Source organism: Numida meleagris, chromosome 3 (genome assembly GCF_002078875.1).
Source record: "Numida meleagris isolate 19003 breed g44 Domestic line chromosome 3, NumMel1.0, whole genome shotgun sequence".
NCBI classification, from domain to species: domain Eukaryota; kingdom Metazoa; phylum Chordata; class Aves; order Galliformes; family Numididae; genus Numida; species Numida meleagris.
Window position 1 is genome coordinate 23987085 of NC_034411.1, and position 23054 is coordinate 24010138.

General features: G+C 38.3%; 1 protein-coding gene across 17 annotated transcripts in view; it reads left to right on the forward strand.

The window, feature by feature from the left end:
* The window catches only part of MTA3 (metastasis associated 1 family member 3), a 696451-nt gene that overhangs the window by 152703 nt on the left and 520694 nt on the right, over nt 1-23054 (forward strand). For 14 of the 17 annotated variants that reach the window (XR_002436305.1, XR_002436306.1, XR_002436307.1 and 11 more), the window contains exon 20: nt 3502-3550. Coding sequence is in view for 1 of the 17 variants with exons in the window: in XM_021389468.1 (XP_021245143.1) it covers nt 3502-3519 (18 nt within the window). In the remaining 16 variants the exon portion in view is untranslated. Of the gene's footprint in view, nt 1-3501; nt 3551-8791; nt 9066-21767; nt 21956-23054 lie in introns of those variants that run through there. The other 3 variants (XR_002436314.1, XR_002436315.1, XM_021389468.1) reach the window with 3 other exon arrangements.

The following is a 23054-nucleotide window of genomic DNA, read 5'->3' on the forward strand; positions in this document are numbered from 1 at the left end:
TATGCCTCCCCTGATGTCCTATTACAGAGGTCTGTCATCAAGAGACCACAAAGGAAGAGGTCACCACAAGAAGATCTGTCTCCAGCTAAATTGCCTTGAAGAAGGAAGAAATTCAGGATTGGGAATGCACACAGAGAGGCAATGCCTCTGCCTCTTGTTTCAGGTCTGTTGAAAGAGCCCAGGCCCTTGCTGCAGTCTAAAATATATTTTCTCAGTAAGCAGGAACACGCAGAATATTTGGCAGCTGGGCACCTTGACCATATAGGACACACAGCTGCGTTCAAATGCATTTCAGTCACTGTGCAGTTGCCTCTGAGTGAAAGGTGGCTGTTCATTTGTGTGTCTTTGGACTGTGGGTTTGGAGCCCCTGCTCTCCAAATGCAGTATCTGAGCATTTGCACATCCTCTCTCCCTTTGCTACACCATGAACCCACTCTCTGAGTGCTTGTTTTTATCAGGCTTTTGATTAGGAAACAGGATTATTGGACTGTGGCTTGACTGTACATAACCCCAGTTCAGTTTTTTGTTCCATTACTACAACTGCTTACATTAATTGAATTTTTAATAAAAGCCCAAGCAATTCACACAGCTGGTGTTCTCTAGGCTAGTCATAGGCAGAGGTCATCATGGCTTTCATGGGCAATTTCACATCTTTTTTATTTGTTCCCTGCTGTTTTGTTTTGCTTTGTTTTCTACAGGTGCCCAAGAGGAAAATTGTTTGTTTTCTTCCTCATTTACTGTGTTTGTAGAGGGATTGTACAACCTTCTGATAGTTCCAGTATTTTCTCTGTGAGTCCCTCCTCAGACAGTTGAGGTGAAAGTAAAACATGCTTTTCTAACTGCTCTATCACTGATTGCTTGTTGAAGTTTATTTTCCTTTTTTTCTGCTATTCATCCCACCCATAATTCCACTTATTTTTTTTTTATTTTTTTTTAGCTCCCCTTTCCGAATTAGACTTTGGCTAATGCAGATTTCTCAAGAGTCTCCTGCTCTGTGAGTCTCTGAGCACTAATCCATGTAAGAAACTTGACAGGTTCTTATTTCTTTTAAGTGCTCCTCCCAACGTCAGCATCACACAGAAACCATTAGACAATATGCCATATATGTATGTATGTATACATGTATATGTGTATATTTCCAATTTTCGGAAGAAACATGAGCAAGGCATGGATGAATAGCCAGTACTGCCAGAGCACAGAGGTGCCTAGGATGCAGGGCTGTTGCTTTTAGGCTCAGTGAGTTTGTAGCCTACTGAGCAGACATCATTGTGCATGTCCCAGGGCTGCAGCTCATGCAATTAATACTATGCTTGCCAAAGTGCCCAGAGGATCCCTGGAAGTTCACTTCGATTGCTCCCAGGCCTTCAGCTGCTCCAGATCTGTCTGTGAGCTCCCTGGCTCTGTATATAAAGTATAGCAGACTGCAGGAGAAAGCTCGATGTTACTACTTAGGTTTCCCTAAGTATTCGTATCTTTAGCTGCGCTACGTTGTCCCTCTAGATACCATCAGGGTCCAAATCACATGCTTTAGCATTGAAGCTGCCAAATACTGATAGATGATAGGCAGGAAGATAGTAGAGCCTGATCTTGTAACAGTCCTCATGCTGAAAGTATATAACCACTTACTGAAAATCATTATCTTCCTGTAACAGTATCTTTACATACCAGTGGGACCTGAAGTTGGCTTTCTAGAAGATGGGGATGGCTTTTAGGGTAAAGATCTTTATACAGATGCATTTACATCAGTTTATATTCTAAGAAAAGGTAAATAACCTCTGATGAGATTTCTTACGTACCATGTACTGAATGTTTGGTCTGCACAGTTTTTTCTTGGCACAAAGTTTTGTCTTGGATATGACTTTTTTTAATCTTCTCTTCCAAATTTGTTATTCTTGGTGAGACATTATGTGAATAGAACCACACTGACATAATTTAATTTGTTTCTCATATCTGAATTAGCCTTAAGTATTTCTGTGATTGCATGGGTACTCATGAATGGGAATAAAGTAATTTTTCTGTGCAAGGCAAGCTCTTAAATGTATTTTTCCCTAACATTTAATATCATTGAAAATCATTCTCGTGTTTTGAGGACATTAAGGGAAGCTAGATGAACTATTTTATCTTGAAAGTAGTCCTGCTGTCTTTTCTTGCGTGGTGTGAAAAAGGCCAGCCAGTGCTAATAAAATCCATCTGTCTGAGCTTTTGAAATTACTTCCCCTCACATACAGACACAGTAAGTCCTGAATACGTAGAAGACTGTTGGTCCTCCAAAACCAAATTAATTAATTAGTTAATTCCACTGCAGTGGAACTGAACTTCTTCAGTACTATAAAATAAGGAGTAGCACAGAGCTAGAACTGGATGAAATTTTACAAATGCACCAAGAAAAACTATTTTCTGATAAAAATATTTTTAGGCATTTCTTTATTTAGAGTTCCATATGCAGACAAAAGAGCTCATTAGAAATACATTGTATGTACACCAACTTCATGCCTGAACTATCTTTTCCACCTTCAGGGGGAATTTAAAAGCTGAGGTTGCCTGAATTGTGAGCGTGGTCTAACAATTTATCAGCAGAGCTGACCATGGAGTTCATTTATTCTTTTTTAAACAAAAATTGAGACCTTTGTCTCTTGATTCTTTCAGCACAAGCTAATTTGCTTTCCTGACTCTTCTCTCTGGAATTATGCTCCACAGAACTCTGGCTCGATAGATACCCAGTACTGCCTTCAGAGTGTGAGTGCAGTATTCTTTAGCACCTGGCAGGACTGGGTGACGTGTAGCTGGTCGTAAGACGTCTGTACTGAAGATAGGAGGGGAAGGTGGGCCTTCTGCTCTTTCTGAGCATCACACACTGCTCATATGACCCTACTTTCTTAAGTAGATTGGTGCCTGTGGTACAATTTAGCAAGTTTACATCTGTGCACTGCTAGACAGTTGAGCAGTAGCAGACAACTGATAGAAAATCACCGCAGAATTTTGAAATAAACTACTGCTCTGTGGTATATTAAAATACAAGACTTAAACTGGTGGATTGTCCTCATAGTTTCATACAGATGAGTACAATTGTTTCCTTATGCATGGTGTTGGAAATGTTTCCTTTACTGGAGGTGCTCAAGGCCAGGTTGGATGGTGCCCTGGGCAGCCTGGTCTGGTGGGTGGCAGCCCTGCCCACGGCGAGGGGATGGAACTGGATGGGCTTTAATGTTCCTTCCAACCTAAGCCTTTCTATGATTTATAATTATATGAGGCCTGTATTTTCTTTGCTCCTAATGCATGATTCATATTAGCATGGTTTCAGCTGCTGCTTGAAGCATATATATAGAGCTGTAAGTCTAACAATCCTGGCTTCAGCATTGCTTTCTGTTTACATTTCTGTTCAGTCAAGCACTTTAAAGGGCCTGTAGTTCAGAAAAAGTGTGCTGTGAGAAAAGAAGTACAGTGTAGGCCATTGTGTTTTGTTTGTTTATTTTTAAATTATTTTTTCTTTTTCAAATGCAGCTTCAGTCAGATGCCTAACCTGTGTCCTCATGATGCAGCTTATGAGCTGGTAAGTCACCCCTGCATCCTTTTCCCTCCCAGACACCTTAACACTTCAGTTCCTTTACTGCTCCAGCTGTCAGTATTCTCTGCAATAATAATTGATAACCATCTAACTCCACATTTCAGTGGAGATGGGCTATTGAATGGCATAATGAGCTTTAAGTCTTTGATGCTGGATTTTTGTGCCATATGGGAAAAGCAACATAGCAACATAACCACTACTCCTAATTGTTTAAAAATGTCAAGCTTTTTCAAAATTCAAGGATTACATGCTGCCAGAAGAAACTCTCTTTTCTGTAGACTGAATGTTTTTGGCAAAAGGGTCTGAAGGCAGAAGCACTTATTGCCTATGATCTCATCAGCCTGTTTCTTAAACAGCAGGGAGATGGACAGAAAAAGACACTTTTACAATGTCTCTGCCAAGGGACAAGATAATCTCTAGCTTTCAGCTCTGAAAAACTTCCAAGATGCAGAAAATTTCCGGTACATGAATCTTCATCTTCATACTGGAAAAGTGAACAAATATGCACTGGAGGCTAAAGCAAAACCGTGTTATAAATCGTATTTGTAGCAAATTCACAGATGAATATAACCAGCTGTCTTTTTGTTTGCAGCAATGTAAAAAATAGACTTAGAAATGATTAGCTGAGTATTTAGCAAATGATGATGAATTATTGCTGAGAAGATCTAGAAAAAAATATTAAAATTATAAAAAATAATGTGAATGAATAAGAAATACTATACAGTGACTATAGTAAAAACTATCATTATCCAAAAACTTTGTGAACTTGACATAAAATGGTGTGTTTATAAAGGGAAAAGTTTTAGCTGTAGTGCACAGCAGAGAACTGAAAATGAGGTTCATGCCAGTGTTGTAAGGGAATTATTTGGCAGAGCTGATCTCCTGCTAAGTGATGTATTGGTGAACTTGACAACAGCTTCTTGTAGAATAGATTGTAGATGTAAAAACAGGTAGGTGTTTGCCTTGATTCATATTGATTCTGAATAGCTTTTATATAAGTTATTCATAATCCACTCAATAAAATCCACAGTGATTGTTTCATGAATAGTGACAAATAACTGGATGCTTGAGGGAACCTGTTTTACTTAAGAAACTGCAGATCAAAGCGATATATAATACATTATTTCAAAAGGATTCTTCATGTTGTTAAGCTTATTAATATTATATGAAAAAAAACATGCAGAAAATCAGAATTTTAAGTGACTTAAATGACATTTTTGTTTAATTTTAATGGTTAGGGAAATTCCTATAGGACCATGTTATGTATGAACTAATGTAGCTTGATTAAAAGCCAGCAGAACACATCAGTCAAGTTTCTGATTTGACCAAGTGTCAGAGAACACACACATGATGTATTTAAAATTGGCAAAAGCTTGTTTTGGTGAAGAGTGCTGTAAATTACTTTTGATTAAAAAAAAAAAAATCAGCAGAGGAAGGGAAAAATCATTATGACCAGAACAAGAGTAATAAAACATTAATGCTCTGTGTAAAGATTGATGGGTGGTAGAGGAGCTGTAAGTCACCGGTACCACAGGGCATGAGTTTATTAAGCGTACGAAAGAGGCAGAGTGGAAAAAAGTTGAGATAATGCTTTAATCAACAGAAAAGGAAAATAAACAATATTTTTAGGTTCACATTAAAGGAATTCTAATTTGAGGTTAATTGTCTGCAAATCTCAGCCCCTCCCACCCCCTAAAGACACTGACCATTTGAACACAAATCTTCCACAGCCCTGATTTGTTTCGGCAGCTAAAGACAGATAATGATGGGTGGAGAGGCATATGCGGAAAGCTGGCACTTCATCTTATTTCTGGTAATTAGAATATATGAGAAAATGCATAGAAATGTCCTTATGTGGTTTATATATAGTACTTCACACAAAGAAGTATATCACCAACTCCAAAATGGGTTGAGTTATGACTCAGGCAAACACAGATGAGAATTAGGGCCCTAGATTTGAAGTTGTGTCTGGGACCATATCTTCACATCTCTTTCCATACAGGCACCCTATAAATTGTGCTAACTTACTGGGATCCTGACAATTCTTGTGATATGGAAACTAGTAAAGTCTTTCTCTGTTCAGAAAAGAAAAGGAAGTAAAAATTGCTAATACTTTAGTAAAACAGTTGACTAAAGTTAGTGACCAGTTGACCAGAGTTTTGGGGTCTCAGAAATTGCCATCATGTTTAACACTAATTGTATTTGATATCCTAGCTGAAAAGTCGGACCTGAAAGTCTGAAACTCTCACAGGCTTATAATATCTTCTATTTCGAGAGATGAGTCACTTAGATAAGGAAGTACAGAGATGCTGGTGACTACATGTATTTCTGTGTACTGTTTTCACTGTTGCTCTAGAATAGGAAACTTTCCAGATAAAAGTCCATGTACAAAACTGTAAGCTGCCAAACCAACAGCCTTCCTACCACTGGCAGAGGTAACATGTATTTCCTATTCTATCTAGCCAACATGCCTATGTTTAACTCTGATCTAAAAGCTCTGAAATATGGTATAAGGAATATATTTTATCTTCTTGCTCATTTATGGTTTACTGTGAGATGCTGAGCTTTTCTGAGAGCTGGTGGGAGTTCTTCACTCCCACTGGTTTTGTTGAAAATTTGGTATAAATATTTCACAGAGTTCCTTCCATTTTGTGGAGACAAACTCTGAGTCCTTCACCTCTCCTCTGAGATTATATGAAACACCTCACTACAAACTTATGAAGTAAATTGATATAGTTATCAATCATAGATTTCCAGGTATCTAATTATTTAGTTAGCTTCCCTTTCAATAATGTTATTTATAAGCCTTTGTGTTTGTGTGATCTGGGTTTCATCTGGAAGTGAAGATAAGTCTAAAGGATTCTTTCAGTGCCTGAAAGGAGAAACAAATTTATTTAGCTTTGTAAAGCCTCAAATCCAGAAGCCAGTTCCCTCTTTGGCCAAAGAACAATTGGAAACAATGAGCTTTTCCTCAAAATGCATGACGTGACTCTGTCATATATACGCTTGTTATATGCGACTACTTCTGTTCATGCTTTAATACAGTTTTCAGTTCATATTACTGGGATTTTCCATGTTTTTGTTGAGAGGTAGTCATTTTTGTCAATTGGCCTTTATGAGCTTTTTATATCCTTCAGCTAAACGACAAGCTTTTACAGCTTGTGGATTATATGCTTCTCTTCCTAAAGAGCTAAGTATTTTAAGAATGAAAATGTGTGGTAAATGTTTTAACTTGAAGAATAATGTAATCATCATACTTAACAGACTTAAAAGGAATAAAATGAGACTGGGGAGAAGGAGGTACAGTGCTTTTCTGAGCTAAGGGTGCTCTAATGGGCTCTAGTCTGTAGAAAGATAAAGAACAAATCAGTGTTAGGAAGGTGCAAATTAATGGTGTTAGCTTTCTGGATATTGTCTTTGTATGTGAGTAGTTACTGAAAGCTTTGTACTGTGGACAAAGCAACATAAGTATGAAGTTTTCTAACAGCAGTGAAAATGAATAAAGAGTTAATCTGTGTCAATACAGTGTTTTTGTGTAAAATAAGTGCTAACACACAACAGATCTGTGTTTCTTGTAACAGTTCTAAGATACGGTTGCTTTGCTGTTGTAAAAACGATTGAAGACTGAAGAGAAATAAAACTTGCAGCCATGGTGAGAGGCCTTGCTGGGGCCTGTACACAAGGTGAACAGGCAACAAAAATACCTAAGGACCCAGGCTGTTCCATTTATACACTGGTATACTGCCAGACTAAATAAAACAATGTGAATTCCATATAGGATTAGTAATCCTTTGTAGCCTAGCTCACCAGATTTCTCCAATTGCATCAGTGGGGATCCTGCTACTTCCCTGAAGTGTCCTTGTTCTTCAGCTCGCACCTTGTTTGTGTCCACAAGTTTTACTGGGAGTTTTTTTCCCAATTTTCAGTATTAATAACATTCAGCTGATGACTTTTAAATGTCCTTCTGGTGGAAGAAGTGAAGCCAAACTCATTTCTGTCTATTTCTAACTTTATTTTTTGAAGAAAACTCACATTTGTAGTGTCTGGCTCTTCTGTATGTAAAACAAGGTAGATAATTATATGGACAGAATTTTTGAACCAGAAAAAATTTTTGTTCACACTGAAGAAAGAAGGGATGAAAGAAAGAAGTGGTAAATTGGAAGGATGATGTAGATTTGGCATGAGGAGAATTCAGGCTGCTATGTGAATGCTGCTTACTGTTGGTGTATGCTCATGAAGAGCATGCTAGAGGACTGTGTGATATTGCAGCCTGCGCATTAATTTGAAAATCCTACCTCTGTTAAGTGAGTGCATTTGTAGTGGAACTTATTCGAAAAGGAATGTCAGCACATGTGGAAGCAGCCCTGAGAACCAAAGCTGTAAGCAGTACACAGCAAAAATGGGAGATTTGCCTCAGATCTCATACTCATATTGTGGAACAGCTTACTAAGGGAGACGCGGCCTTGGAGACTGACCACTGACTGCATATTCCACGGACATGCAGGTGACATCAGACCAGTTTTCCTCATTTCACACTGCACAGTCCTCTAATATTTTTGTGGTGGATCTTGCACTTTCAAATGACTTCATGCCTCGCTTCAGGTACTACAAAACATGCCACTAACATAATGCTTAAAAAAAAAAAAGTTGTATTCTGACATGTAACTCATTAATTCAGGCCACATAAAATGAAAAATTTTCTTGCACTGTTGTACCTCAATAAAATGATGGTCACAAGCTATGACGTGGGACCCAGGCAAGACTTGTGCCAGACAGCGTGGCACACCTGGTGCTTCATGGATACAACCAGCCAAACAAAGAGGGAGAGGAATGTGGACAGAAGGAATTGACAGAAGAACTCTACATTTGGTGTGAGGACAGAATATTACTAACTTGAGTGGGAGACATTGAAAAATAAGCAGTGTATAGGTGTTGCTCAGAAAAGATATGTTCTCTTCCCATAAACTTCTTATTGAGATGAGGGACATCATTTATGGGATACTGTAAAGCTGTCATGTATCGCAGACAAGTTGGAAAATTTTATTTTTAGAATCTTTTTACTTTATTTTTAAAGCCATTTTCTTACACTGACAGAAAAAGTTCCTGTGGGTTTGGTGTTTCTTTTTTTTTTTTTTTTTTTTTTTTTTTTTTTTCCCAGAAGAATGGATTTTTAAGTTTTCTGCAAATTTGGCAATCTTGACTGTATTGTACTCTTATCTCTCACAGGGAACTTTTTCTGCCCACCCAGGAAGTGTGGTGTGTCTCTACAGGACAACATGATGTATCCATTGCAGCATGTTGTACAGCAAATTAAGATCCATTTGTAGCACGGCTTCTTGAAAAAATAGCTACTGTGTGATCGGAATCCAGAACAGTAACTTCCAGCGCCTACAAGATAAGCTCTGCACACTGAGACAATTTGTAGTCTTCGATATTGTGGGGAAAAGAAGGTTACTGGTATTCTCTGAGATGGCAAAACTGAAGTTGAATAAAATATAAGGTAGGCACTATGCACATGCAGTTTTGCAGCACTCTCTAATGAGTGCTGCAAACACACAGAGCTTTCAAGATGTATTTTTAGAAATGATGTGACCACATACCCAGAACATTAATTTATTTTCAGATGGCAGTAGAAAGAAAAGGGCTGAAAATATTTCAGGTAAGGAATTCATAGAGCAGACAGTGGTTTTTTTCAGGAACATGCTTTTTTTTTCAAGCAGACAACCAGGTTTTGCAGAAGTCCTGTTTTTCTGACATTAGCATTATGCATGACTTGCTGTAGGAGATAAACAAAGCAGCTAGGTGGAACAATAGTGCAAAATACAGACCCTGCTGAATCCGTGATGAACTCATCTATCTGTGTGATTAATGGAGCAAGCCAGAAAATAAATAGTGTTAACGAGACCTTTGCAGGGCTCGTGGAATGTGGCGAGTTTGGCATTGCACTCAGGTGCAGAAAGGCTAAGAATTCATGTTGATATTTCCCAGGATATGTCAATGGAAAGTGCTGGGTGATTGAAAAGGAGTTCTGATACATACACTTTTTTCTGAACAGAGGTGTACCAAGTCCAGCCTTGTCAAATTCTTTATAGAGAAATGGAAGGGAAAATAGTGGTAAACTATGTGATAAAATTTTCTGTATAAGGTGTGAATCTCTCACTTTCCAGTTAAAGAATTTAATTACAATGACAAAAAAAATAGCTTGTCTGGTCATCCATGAGGAGGCAGACATATAAATTTGCAAATGGTCCCTTTCTTAAATGATATTTATAAATTAATTATACTCTGAACCTAGAGATCCTGCTCCATAAACCCAGATATCTGCTATGACTGTTCAGCAACAGCTAACCCTAAAAAATGATCCCCCTTACAAATATAGAAAATCTGTTTTGATCTGATCTTTGTTAATGATACTGAAATTCTTTCCCCAAAGACTTTGATAGGAGGAAGTACTTAGCTTTTTTTGGCCCTTTTCAACAACTGTTTTATTATGATAGTAGAAAGCAGTGCCTAGTACTGATAGACCTCATATCAGAAGCACATCAGTGTAATACATGTTCTTTGAGGGCAAAGCATGTTTGCTGAACCAGATATTCTCTTGTTTAACATGCAACACACAACCTAAGAGCTCATATCTGTCCTCCTGAGTCACAGGGGAAATGCTGGGTTATTAGCAGGTTTCTTTGGGCATGTGGTCCTGAATAACATAGGCTAACATGTTGCTTTAGGGGCACTCTTTAGATTTAGACTCTTTTAAAATAGCAGGTACACGTGACTGTCCTTCACCAAAAGTGACTATTGTAAGAAAAGTATATGATTGCAATTTTTTTCTGAGTGAGAGAGAAAAAAATGTCCCTCTAGAAATCCTGCAGAAGGCCTATGTAATTTTGATGTCTTTTAAGCTTTGATTTGAAAACTTCTGGCCCTCTACATGATCATTACTTTTATTGAGGAAGTGCACACATTCTACTAGTCACATTAATTACTGATAAGGAAGATGCAGGAAAAAGCTCAGTTATGAAACTTGTTTCATATGCTTGTCTTTCTTTTACCAAGCCAAGCTCTGCAGAGCTGGCAGCAGCTACAGAAGGTGCCTTCTGTAATTCACCACTTTCAAGACAATTTGAAATTTCTTTTTTTCCATTAAAAGTAAAATCTCAGCAGCTCATATCTTGTCAAAATCAGCTTCACGTGCTATGCGCCCTGTGTGGCAGGCAGGTAGTTAAGTGAGAATCCATGCATAGGATAAGGGGAAAAAAGTGGGGGGAATTTCTTCATTTCTTTAACTAAGCTACTCACTGCGAAGATAGAAGGAACAGATGCTGTTATAAATATGAGGAAAGGGAAGGAGCGACAGCTTGGCTGGATTATGGACTTGGACACTAGTCATCCAGTTTGTCATCTTAACTCTCATAACCAGGATTGCCAACTCTTCTTCAGTCATATAATACTTGGCAGTGAGAAAGTGAGGGAGTGAGTGAGAGAGAAATCCCAGCATATTTCCTGCTTCCTAGGATGTCTCCAGCTCTTCAGATATTGCTGTTTAGATGGGTTAACCTTAAGATAGATGGTTAGAAATGAAAAGTCTTAAATACGTTAAAATAAAATATGTTTTTTCAATCAAGCTTGTTATTCAGATTTTTTCAGTATCTGAAAGTAGCAATATCATCTGTTAAGAAGTAAGCTTACATTTTTGCAGAAGGCAGTTGGTTACATCTGAGATAACAGACATTGTACTGGATATAACAAAACATCTCTGTGTACTTTGTTTAGGAAATGTGTTCTGATACAACTTGCTGGTATTGAAATCAGCACCAATTCCCCTAACTTTACCTGTTATTACTTTAGATTTAATTTAATAAAAGTTGGGAACATTGCTGGGCCAAAATTATATCTTTCTTGCAATGTGTCGAAACAATGAGCCTGAGAATAATTAAAAAATCTACATAGTGTTAATATTTGCAGAGCAGTAATCAAGTGTGGAGAGCTTTTCCTGAAGTATACAAAGTTTTAGAATTTCTTTAAGAAGGATAAATTGTCCTCTCAGGAGTTGAATAGTAATTTATATCTTCTTGGGCTGCAGTGACAGAAATTGAATAATTTTACTGCAATTTGATTATAATTCAGCATTAATGCAGTCAGTCCTTAGGGTTCTTTGAGGTCATTTTTATTTAAGCCTCCATTTGAAGAATGACAAAAGGACACAGTTACACAGTTCAACTTCAGTTTATTTTTACCTGCTCTGCACTTTCTCAGCTTGCATTTCACCTATATGAACAAATATCTAGGGCCTTTCTGCAAACGTACAACAGTCACTATTTCTCCTTTATTTGCCTTGTTTCTAGAAGAACATTAGATTGGATTGACCAAACATTGGTGGTTGTTAACCTATTCAAACAATTGTAGATTAAACATTATATGTATTTTTTAGAAAACTTAACTTGTTTCTTACATTGTTCTGGGTATCAGGAAGACTAATTATATGTGTAATATCTTTAAGAAAGCCAGCTATTTCCATAAAACATACATACCATCAGTAAAACCCTAAGGCCAAACAAGATGGACTCTTCCTGGTTGAAATATGTGGAAGCCAAATGTATTAGTAACACATACGAAGCACCTTGTTAATTTTCTTTAATTCTAAAAGAAAAGATCCGGAGGAACTTTTTATTTGGGAGTGTAGTGATAGCCCTAGTGTTAATGGCTTTAATCAATTCTTCACGAGTGTGCTGAGGGAGTGGCACAGCTGCCCAGAGAAGCTGCGGTGCCCCATTCCTGGAGGCACTCAAGGCAGGTTGGTTGGGGCCCTGGGCAGCCTGAGCTGGGGCAGGGGGGCACCCCTGGCCATGGCAGGGGATTAGGACTGAGTGACCTTTATGGTCCTTTCCAACCCAAACCGTTCTGTGATTATATGGCGTCAAAGCTTTTGTTTAAAAAAAAAAAAAGAGAGAGAAAAAACTTCTCTAGCACTTGTTATTGTTGAGAAAAATGAAATGTAACCTTATCTCAGAGTATTGGCTGAAAGATCAGGACGAGGAAGATGAATAAAATGAAACTGTAAGAAATTGGAAGGAAAATAAAATAGTAGGGTGCTAGACTTACTAGTTTTTAAGTGCACAGAGAAGTTGAAAAATACTCAAATGTACTGCTAAACCTAAATATATTGAGATGGGTTAACAGTGTAAAGAAAGACTGGACCACATATAACACACAGATGATATGTACAGAACAATTAAGGAGAAAATAATATGGTATTGATCACAGTCCAGTAAATCTAACTCAATCTTTCTTAAAGACATAAATATTAAAGGGAATAAAAATCTATTAGACTATAAGGGTAACGGACCAAGGAGAAATCAGCAGCATGAGCTGATGATGGAGGAAAAATCATGTCAGATAAACTTGATTAATATTTTGGAGATTGAATTACAGATGACTGCAATGGAACAGATGTAATTTGTATGGTTGCCAGATCCTGCTCCTATTTATACAGATGAAAATCCCAACTGGCTCTGTTGGCATCCATTGGATTTCTGCCAGCTGAACTTAAGAGAGCAGTGAACACATCCCTGGCCTTCACTGAAACTTTATCGTTGTAATTAGTCATTCAAATATGACTATGTACATTGGTATAGTTGGGTATATTTATACCTCATAGAAAGGGATTAAATGTAGGATTCTAGAGGAAATGGGAAATTGAGCTGTAGATAATAATAACACAGGTTTGTTTTGATTTGAAAACAAGACAATCTAAATGAGGCATTCCCAAAAGATAATGGGTTTACTGAGGCAGAATGGACAAATATGCTATAACCTCATTTATACTGCAGGAAGCAGTCCTTTAAGACTGCTCTTTCCTCAGAGTTTTCTCTAATTTTGAAGGAAGCCTGCCTGAACGCCTAATTAGCCTGTTCTGCGGTGGAGATGCATTCTGAATCACAGGGTACTCCAAGACAATTTATTGAATGCCATTGTGCCATGCTTATACGTGTCCAAAATGTGGTGGTTTTTTTTTGCAGTGGCAATTAAGATCCCCTAGACAATATCGCAGCAACTGATAAAGCACGTACTCAGGTTATGAAGGCTATTAAGCTGTGAAGCAGGACAGCAATATTGTAGAAGCTGATCCAAATAAAGTAGATATATGGGTTAAAAAGTTGCCTTGGATAAAAAAAATATTTCTTAATGCTGGGCAATATGAGGATTATTTTTAAACAGTGATCTGAAATTGTTTTGAATAATGCTGGAGATTAGATTTTCTATAGAAAATTCCAATGAATTGCATGAGAGAGCCTTGAGTGTAGAAATACAGAGCTCAAAGTAACATCCTGGCTCACTGCAACCAACTGTGGCATAGAGTTCTTCTGTGCTGATAAGATTCAAAGTTAGGAAGTTTGTGCAAAGGGATAATTGGAATTTAATAGAGTACAGCACAGCAATACATTTTTAAGTATTTTTAGTGCACCAAATAATGAGGAAAAGACAGAAGGACAGGAGAGAGAGCTCACAGTTGTGGCTGCATAGCTGGAAGGAATTATTTGATTGCTATGTTACTCTTCACCCTTAGAATATTGCTAATTTGATGTTTACACACCAAGAGGTATTATTGCAATACAAAGCAATTAAAGTAGCAGAAGTGTTTTTCTTAGTCATCTCTGCTCTACTCTGGATGGTTTCTTTCTCAGTCAAGCACTTAAATTTGCACAACACCGAGTGATTAGACAAGTAAAGTTTTAACACAATGACTCTTTAACTCAGAGGACTACGCAGTCTTTGTTTCTCACTGTTGGATACATGGTAAATATTGAGCGTACAAACCTGTGGAAATGCCAGTACTCAGGAGAAACAAACATATGTCACAAGTGAAGGAAATGGAGGGCTAATGAGGATTTTGTCAGATGCCTTTCTCTGCTTGTTGTGTGGCTTCCATTTTCTAGCTTGCTATTTAGGCTGTAAGCCTCAGGGAAACAGATTGTCTCAGAGTCTAAGTTTGCACAGTGCCTTGCTGAGCTTGGGAGCTTTACATCATAGAGTATTTGCTTTATTTCTCACTCTATAGTGGGATTTGCCTTCTGCGCAGCTTTTCTTTTCCTTCCTGGTCTACAGCAATAACACAAGCCTACACAGAAGAGAGGGTAAGCTTTCTTCCAGAGCACAGGGAATCCTAAAGCAAAATTCCTCTGAGTTTTTAGCAAGAGCAATGTCCACTGAAGCCACAGAGGACCATACTGTGTCTCATCCATATGCTTTGTAGCTGCATGTGGTAGTGAACGCAGTGCAAAACCTACACATAGCGTGCTTGGGAAATCACTATTTTCATTGCTGGGGAACAGAAGGATTTAATGAACTCAGTGGGAACAAATAAAGACAAGGAGGATATGCCATGTTCCAGTGCCCAGCCTGAGAGGTAGCACATTAGCTGCAGGAGTCAGCAAGGATGAATGTCCCCTCCCCAGTCCCTGCTTTGAGGACACAGCTGGTGGGCAGGTATGTGAATTTTGCATTAGCAAATTCTGCCTTAGTTCTTGTCTAGCCCAGCTCGTCCTTTCCTTTGTCCGGTCTTAAGAGCATCAATGGCAAAGGCTCTGCTGCCTTTCAGTGCTGTCCTGGGAAGCACTTTAAACCTTACCCTCTTCTCAAAAGAGTAAAAGTATTTTTCGGAATTGTTCAGGGTGTTCCTGCGCAGCATGGTTGTACGTAGCTGCAGACCATCTGACCCATTGCTCTTCTTGATATCTTTCTCCACCATCATTGCTATCATTGTGTCTCCCACAAATAAATCCTTAAAGGTCATTTGAAATGAAATACAAAATTTGAACATTCAGAGGGGAAAGGAGATGGGATGGAACATCACCTAGAACAATTTCCAGGTGTCTTTGCTTTTATTGTAAGAAACTGTCTCTATGAGCGTAGCTCTGTATAATAACACTTATAGGGAAAAAAAAGGACATTCGTGTAGGCCTTGCATGAAGTGACTAATGTCAGCTTAAGGGAGAAAACTTCCAACAACTTACTATGCTTTTCTGAATAAATTAATGAGATGCAGATTTAATGGAGGTCTGAGATAGACATGTGACTATAAAAACTAGGTATTCTATGGAACTTTACTTGAGTTGATATAAAAATCTGTCTTTCAGATGATTGCATAAAAGCAGACTGTACTTTTCAAGCTTAAGATCAGATTATTTAATGATCTGTATCAGCTGCACTATATTGCAGAAGGAAAGCTTTTTGAGTATTACTTTAGCTGATGAGTAAAGATATCATCCATCAGCTTTGTGAGATGAATACATTCAGCTGGATCAGACAATCCCTTGGAAGACCACAGCTGAGAAGAGTTAGGTGAGGCCAGGAAGTTTTAGAGCATTCTGCATAACAGCCCCATCCCACTACAAGCTGACCTTGAATTAAGACTGGGCTGGATGGTTGTTATTTCCAAAGAGGCTGTAGGTTGGGATGGGCAGTGTGCTTACTTCCCTGGAGAGAAAGGAAACAGGTACAAAGGAGCTGGCTGTTCCCATTTCAAATTTGGTAAGGCAAGTATGGGGTTGCTGGTTTTTGCTTCTTCCCTTTGGAGCAAAGCTTGTTACTTTAGAACCCCCCATTTTTACTCTTATGCTGTGGCAGAAGATCATTGTGTTACAGCAGGTTCAATTCAATGTACTGGTGAGTAGTTATTTTATAAATATCTTTGTTTAGGACTAGGGAGAACTTTTCATTTTGCTTTGCAGATTTATTTTCATAGACTTTGAAATGTTCTTAAAAATCTGGTCTTATGCCTCTTTGTGTTGATGCCAGTATAACCTTCTTCATACAGAATTTCTATAGGCCACCTGATGTACTTGGTAATTTAAAGAACTCACCACTTCAGCTGTATGTGTATTTGGAAATGCGCTGTTGTTTCTTGTTTAAAAAAAAAAATTAGAAGCTGTGGGATTTTTCAAACTTATTTAGTAGCTGATTCTGAAGTTGGTTCCAGGAAGGAAAAGACAAGCTGGTTTGCCTGAACAAAAGATCCCTGTTTAGGTGATTTACATGGTATAGCTGCAGTTAATCATGTCCCTGGGCACTCAATTTTAAAAATGAACACTTATGTCAATTTAAGTTGCCATGGAAATCCTCACAGTGTGAACCTTCTCAGTGAGGACCTTATGTCAGAGAACAAACTACATCTATGACTTCCCTAAGAACATCATACAGCAGGGTAAAAAGGTTTTTGCATGCCTTTAAAACACACATTCAATAACTACTCTTTGCCTGTTCTAGCATACTTTTCCTAACCTTTCTTCTTCAAGTTAGGTAAATAAAGGTTGTTTGCTAATAGTGCATGTTCATTTGAAGAAACAATGTGGGAAATGGAAGAAATTATTTTTAACTCCTCATGCCTTAAAATATTTTCAAGTCTTTATTTTTTACTTTCTTATTTATTAAAATCTCTGTATGTTGAGCTTTAAAAATTCAAGTGTGGGATGAACTATTGGTATTTGAATACCAGTAGTGCTGACTCCACTCTCAGTAAGTGTAAACTTTGCAAGAGTAGGATCAAATAATAATAAAAAAAGGAAAATACAAATGATCTTTTGGTTTATAATTTTATAACTTTTTTTGTTGCTTTGATTATTAATGAGCTAAGTTTAGAGATTACTTTTCATTCCACTTAAATTTTACTTGAATTCCAAAATAATGACTGGTAATAGTCATGATAGTAAATTGACTACTTTTTTTTTTTTTAAGATGTTCTTATTTCCCTCTAGTGCTTTCTTCTGTGTGTGTGTCAGGATGTTCACATTTCAGTGAACATCTAGAAGCTGCTTCTTTTCAACAGGATGAAGCTACTAATTTCTGGATTACTAGCATTTCTGTGAAGCCAATTTCAGCTGTAACAAGTGCGTTAAGCCATCAAAAGTATTAATTATCTTGAATAGAGCATGCTATTTGAAGTCATAGTGTGCAACCTGTGTCAAGCAGCCTTTGTGTGCCAGTGTAGTTCCACCACTGTGTTGTGGAATGAAAGGCCAGTAGTACTCTGTGGCAGCGCTATGAGATTGGGGTAATTCCATTACCTACCTGTTCATACAAATGCAACTGAGAACAGTATTTCTCCCAGTATAGTTGCATGAGGAAATAAATAAAATGGTTTCAATACAAAATGTTAAGAATTAGGTGGATGGTTGGGCTTGGCTGATCTTGGAGGCCTTTTCTGACCTTGGTAATTCTATGATTTTAAATGGAAAATAAGTTTAATGACAGAATGCACAGGATGTATGAATTTACCCATAAAACAGTTTCACCAAACATTTTCTACTGTTTTGATGTCTCTTTTTAAGCAGGAAGAATGTTAGCACCTTTTACAAAGAGTGTGGTTTGTTTTTCTTCCCTGGCAAGCAAGTTTAAGATGACCATTCACGTGATCACACAAACTGTATTTATCTCTGTCCAGGTCCCACTGGACTGATGTTGGTGTTGTGAAAGTAGTGTTTGTGACCAACTTGGTGCGAGCTGTAGCAAAGGCCAGTCTCTAATAGAGGTGGGGTTGGCTGTAATGTGGATTAAAGCACACAAATGAGCAAGGAGAGAGTTCAGCTTGCCGCCTAATAGCTCCCCCTGTAGTAGATAAAAGGAGTGCTTCGCTCTCTGGAGCTTTCAATCTGTCTCTCCATTCACTATACTTCCTTTTAAAATTGAGTCTATTTAGCTTCTCCGCCAGACACTCTGGCACAGTTCCTCAGGCACTTAAATATCATTGTGGATTTGGGTTTCTGAGCCTACATCTTATTTCCCTCTGAGGGGGAGGAAGCTTTGCAAGTAGAGTTAATTTTGCTATAGAGGAAATAAATGCCACAAAACCTTTCTATTAGATTAAAAAACTGATAATAAAAAAACAACCTCTGGCCCTTCGAGTGGTGCGTCTGTGAGCTGCAATGCCCCAGCTGCTGGGAGGCTGTGAAAAGGCTGGTTTAGGTGGAGCTTCTTATGGAGCCAGCTTCCAGTGAAACCCAGGGTAGTTTCTTCCTCTTGTGCAGTCTCTTGCTTTTTCTGTCCTCCAGCAGCATGTATGGAGTGCATCCAACCCACAGAGAGCACAGATGCAGCTGCTCCATAAAAGCTTCTGAAATATCCTGTGTCTGACATAAATAAAAGTGACCTTTACTATCAATCTCCATCTCTGTCTGCCAATAATTGGCTAGTCATTTTCTAAAACAGCAAGCATACACAGCATGCTTGGCACAAATTTCACCAGAAAAGAAAGGGTTTCACAATTCTTCATGCAGTATATAGATGTTCATATACACATCTCCATGTGGCTATATATGTGTACATATGTATGTATAGTCTATAAAAATATGCAGTGGTATTTTGCACACAGCAAAGCAACACTTGCATTGTTGTAGTGCACCAGCCTGATTCTATTAACATACTGGCATAAATCAGGGCAGCTGCATCTAAATTGTCCAATATGTAAGTAGTGGCAAACTGCTTTAAGAATTGGATGTAGATTGCCTAGCTAATCCAGAAGATGGAAGAAAGAGCTTTAGACAGTTGAACACTGCCATCCATCTTGGAACAGAAGCCAGGAAAATGGTTAATTTTCATTTTAAACTCTATGTCTGAAAGGATAAGGGAGTCAAATTTCAGTGCTAGCATACAGATTTCTGCCTTGATGTAAAAGAAAGCTAATCTAATAGGTTGTGGATTACAAAAAATTAAATTAGAAATAAACTCTTGTCACTGCAGTTTGTGATATTCATGAAAATCACTACAGGATTTATTGAGTGAATTCTAGTTCCTGAAAACATTATATGGATATTAAAAATATACTCTAGGAAGCTACACCTGTTTTGGTGAAATGCTTATGGCAATTTCATTTCCTGTGGTTCCTTAGTTATTAAATATCAGTTTTTCTTCTCGAGGTATGTGATCTCTTCTCTCTAAACTGAAAGCATATCTGGAAGGGACTCATACAGTTTTCTTGCTTTGTGTTTTGTATCTTTAAATAAAATAGCATTGACTTCATCGCTTCTAGCATCATTCAGTGCTTTTGATTATCTGCACTTTCGAAGTGAGTTACTCTTACATCACGCTGCAGATTCACTACTGTTAGTCTGTTAGGGTCTTTGATTAGGTGCTAGCAAGTTCTCCTTTTCTTCTGCTTCCAGTTCCATGCTGTGGCTGCAGAGTCAGTGGTCCTGACAACAAATCTTGGGAGTTCTGTTTGATATTCCAGAGCATGTGCTTGCTCTGGATGTGTCTCTCATACATTCACAGTGTCATACAAAAGCCAGATATTTTTCAAGTTTGTGCCAAGTTTCATTTGGTACTTACCACTCTTCTCCTGAAGAGAATAACAAGATATTATCCTATATGGAGACCTCTGCATTTAATGTTTAGTTGCCATTTTTTAATAAAGCATACAGAATTTGAACAAGAAGAATTGTTAGTTACCAGTATCAAGAAGCAATCAGTAACTGTTAACACTTTTCTCAGATTGTCATAAACAAAGCTGATCTATCTGTGGCCTGACAATCAGCTGATTATTTTTCCCAAGTCCAAATGTGATGTTCAGGTTCTCTTTGTAATATACGCCAAGACACTAGAAGACATCTCGGATCACGTGTATTCAGCCAAATAACTGTCAGTGGAACAATGGCTTTGTAATGATATGTGCTTTCTGGCAGTATTAGCTCTTGTTTTATAGAGTAACATTTTCTGTAACTCTATCTGGGGAGCAGGAATTATCCTTAAGCTCGCTGGCAACACTGGGTGCTCCCTTTAAGGCTAATTGGTCTTACTGTAGTAGTGCAGGGCTTTAACAAGAAGGTGCAGACATTCCTCAGACAGTGTAGCCTATGGTGGGGATGTTCCTGCAGGACAGCAAAGATGAGGGTTTGATTTCCCACTCCTGCACAGAGATCGAAGCTGTCCCTACGGTTTCTTTTCCTGAGGCTATTGGGTAAAGTGAAGTGATAGATCTCTGGCAGTGATTTGCAAGAAGAGAATGAGCTTTGCTCAGCTCTTGGAAAAGGTAGAAACCAAGCCCTGTCAGCCGCCCTCAGTGGAGGTGGCTCTCTGCAGTACCCTCAGAGGTGAGTGTGGCTGGATGGCACCTAAATTTTTGTAGAACCCAAATAATTTTGCCCCAACTTCAGCATAATTTATCTCCCAGATCAGGGAGATAAATGACCTTTACACAGCTAAATAAAAACTTATGTTGACCTGCCCAATAGCCCTTCAGAAATACCAAGCAGCGTTCAAATCTTCAAGGATGTGGTTCTGATGAAATGTAATTGAATGACCTGGTCTGAATTACCTGGTCAAAGATCTTGGAGGTATATTTAACCTAAAGCAACAACAGCTTAGGAATAATTGTCCCATAGGATTCACAGATTTGTAAACAGCAAAACTGTCTGCAGAAGTGAATCTGATTTGCCCGATGACTTGGCCATTTCAATGGTTATTTCTGCAAAGGTGCTGAATGGGAATTGTTTGATATGTATTGATTTGATATACATTTTCCCCCTAGCTTTCAAGCTTTTATCAAAATTTCAGTAATAATAAAAGGGAGAGGTTTTTATGCACTTCCACAGTTTCTGGACAATCACTGATAATATGACTGTCTGGAGCCAGACAGTGCTAGCACTCATTGGCTGAGGTATTTACTCTGATCTGCAAGGTAGATGTTAGCTTTGACTTCTTCATTATTACTTTAAAATTAACATTTTTACTTTGGGTCCAAGCAGCAGTTATGGTGCATACTTGGATGCTGAACTATTTATTTTCAATCAGATACAGACCAGGATACAATGACCTTCATCAGCCTGAAGTGTTCATCGGTGTGCACTCTGAATTAACAGAAAATAAAATAAATAAAAAGAATCCCCTACCCACTGAAAAGTCTGCATCGCGAGCACAAACTGTTTTTGTAGGAATTTGTTAAAAAGCTTAAGTATTTTTTCTTACTTATATGCAATGGTGGTGGGAGGGTTGCATATTGTGCATCTGTTCTATAACATTAATATGTCTGGAGAGCTGAAATCAAAGTACAATGAATGCTTTTAACACCAACATGAAAGTATTATCTTAATGCAGCTACGTAGGATTGGTTTATAGGTGTGAGTAAATTCCATGTGGGCCTGAAGAAAGGGTTTACTGCAACACACCTGATCAGTTAAGTGATCCATCTCATCTTGTTTTCTGTTTCTAGCAGTTTGTATTTCAAAGGAGCAAGCAACACCTAAAAATAAAGCAAGAATGGAGGAAGAAGAGTTCCTCTCTTGATTTCTGCAAACTGTAAATTTATGCACTGTAGTTAGCATTTGAAATGTAGCTAGCATTTGATGGTTAACTTGCCTTAATCATTTGCTGTTAATAAAAATAATTGTACAACCTTGAGCTCTGCTGTTGATCACTGCAATCTGTTTACAACATGATCTGTGAGGGTCACTGTTCTCCTGTTGCTTTTTTTTTTAAACTGGTGCTGATATATAATGTGACCATACTGATCAACGTGTTTTGTTATTGCCCCATAGTTCAACACTTAGCAAGGAAGAATATAGTGGTAGAGACCTTTAAGATCATCTAGCTCCAAACCCCCCCCACTATAAGCAGGGACACTTCCCTCTAGAGCAGGTTGCTCAAACTCCCATCCAGCCTGGCTTTGAATGTTTTTTCTTTCTCTTTATAAAACTTATCAGTTTTCTCACTAGGTTAAAGGCACTGAACCAACACAGTCTCTCTTGACACTTTGTCCAACAACAGACAGAACTGAGTCCCTTGCCTTTTCCCATTTGAAGTAATGAGGAAAGCTCCTGCTGACTTCCAGGCTGGGTGAAATACAGTCTTGGGTAACTCCATGGATCCTCGTAGGTAGATTCAAACTCCTCTGGGTGTGCTTCTAAGCTTTCACGTCAGCACCAGCTTGTAACTGTGGACAGTCCTGAAAGTGTAATAATTTACGAGAAGTAGTGCAGGTATGTGTTTTTTCTGGTCTGTGCCGGCTTTATTGTATGAAATACTGTTTAGAATGCGTATTTGTATAAAGGCATTGCTTTTGAGTCTCGGAGAAACTGTGAGCAACAGATGGACTGTCTATGTGTGAATGTATGTTCAGCTCAAGCCTGCCAAAATGCAATAACAGAGGTAAGTTTAGTAAGTATGGGATGACACAGTATATGTACAACTCAGATTGAAAATGGGTACCCAGATCAGGGCACAAGCATACTCTGGGTCCAATGTACCTACTGAGATGACCATACATACACAGTAACAGTGCCTGCCAGCTAAAAGGTCACTAGGGATCACACTACCACCTGGCCCCCCTCCTCATAGGTAGAGAAGCATGGATGCATCTTTTGGGCAGTTTACCATACATAGTGTATACGCGTGTGCACACGTACATGTCTGTAACATAGAGAAGATGAATAAAGCAACTGAAAAGATTCAGTGAGTATCAGGAGCCTTCTGGAAGTATTTTGAATTCATAGAAGTTGTT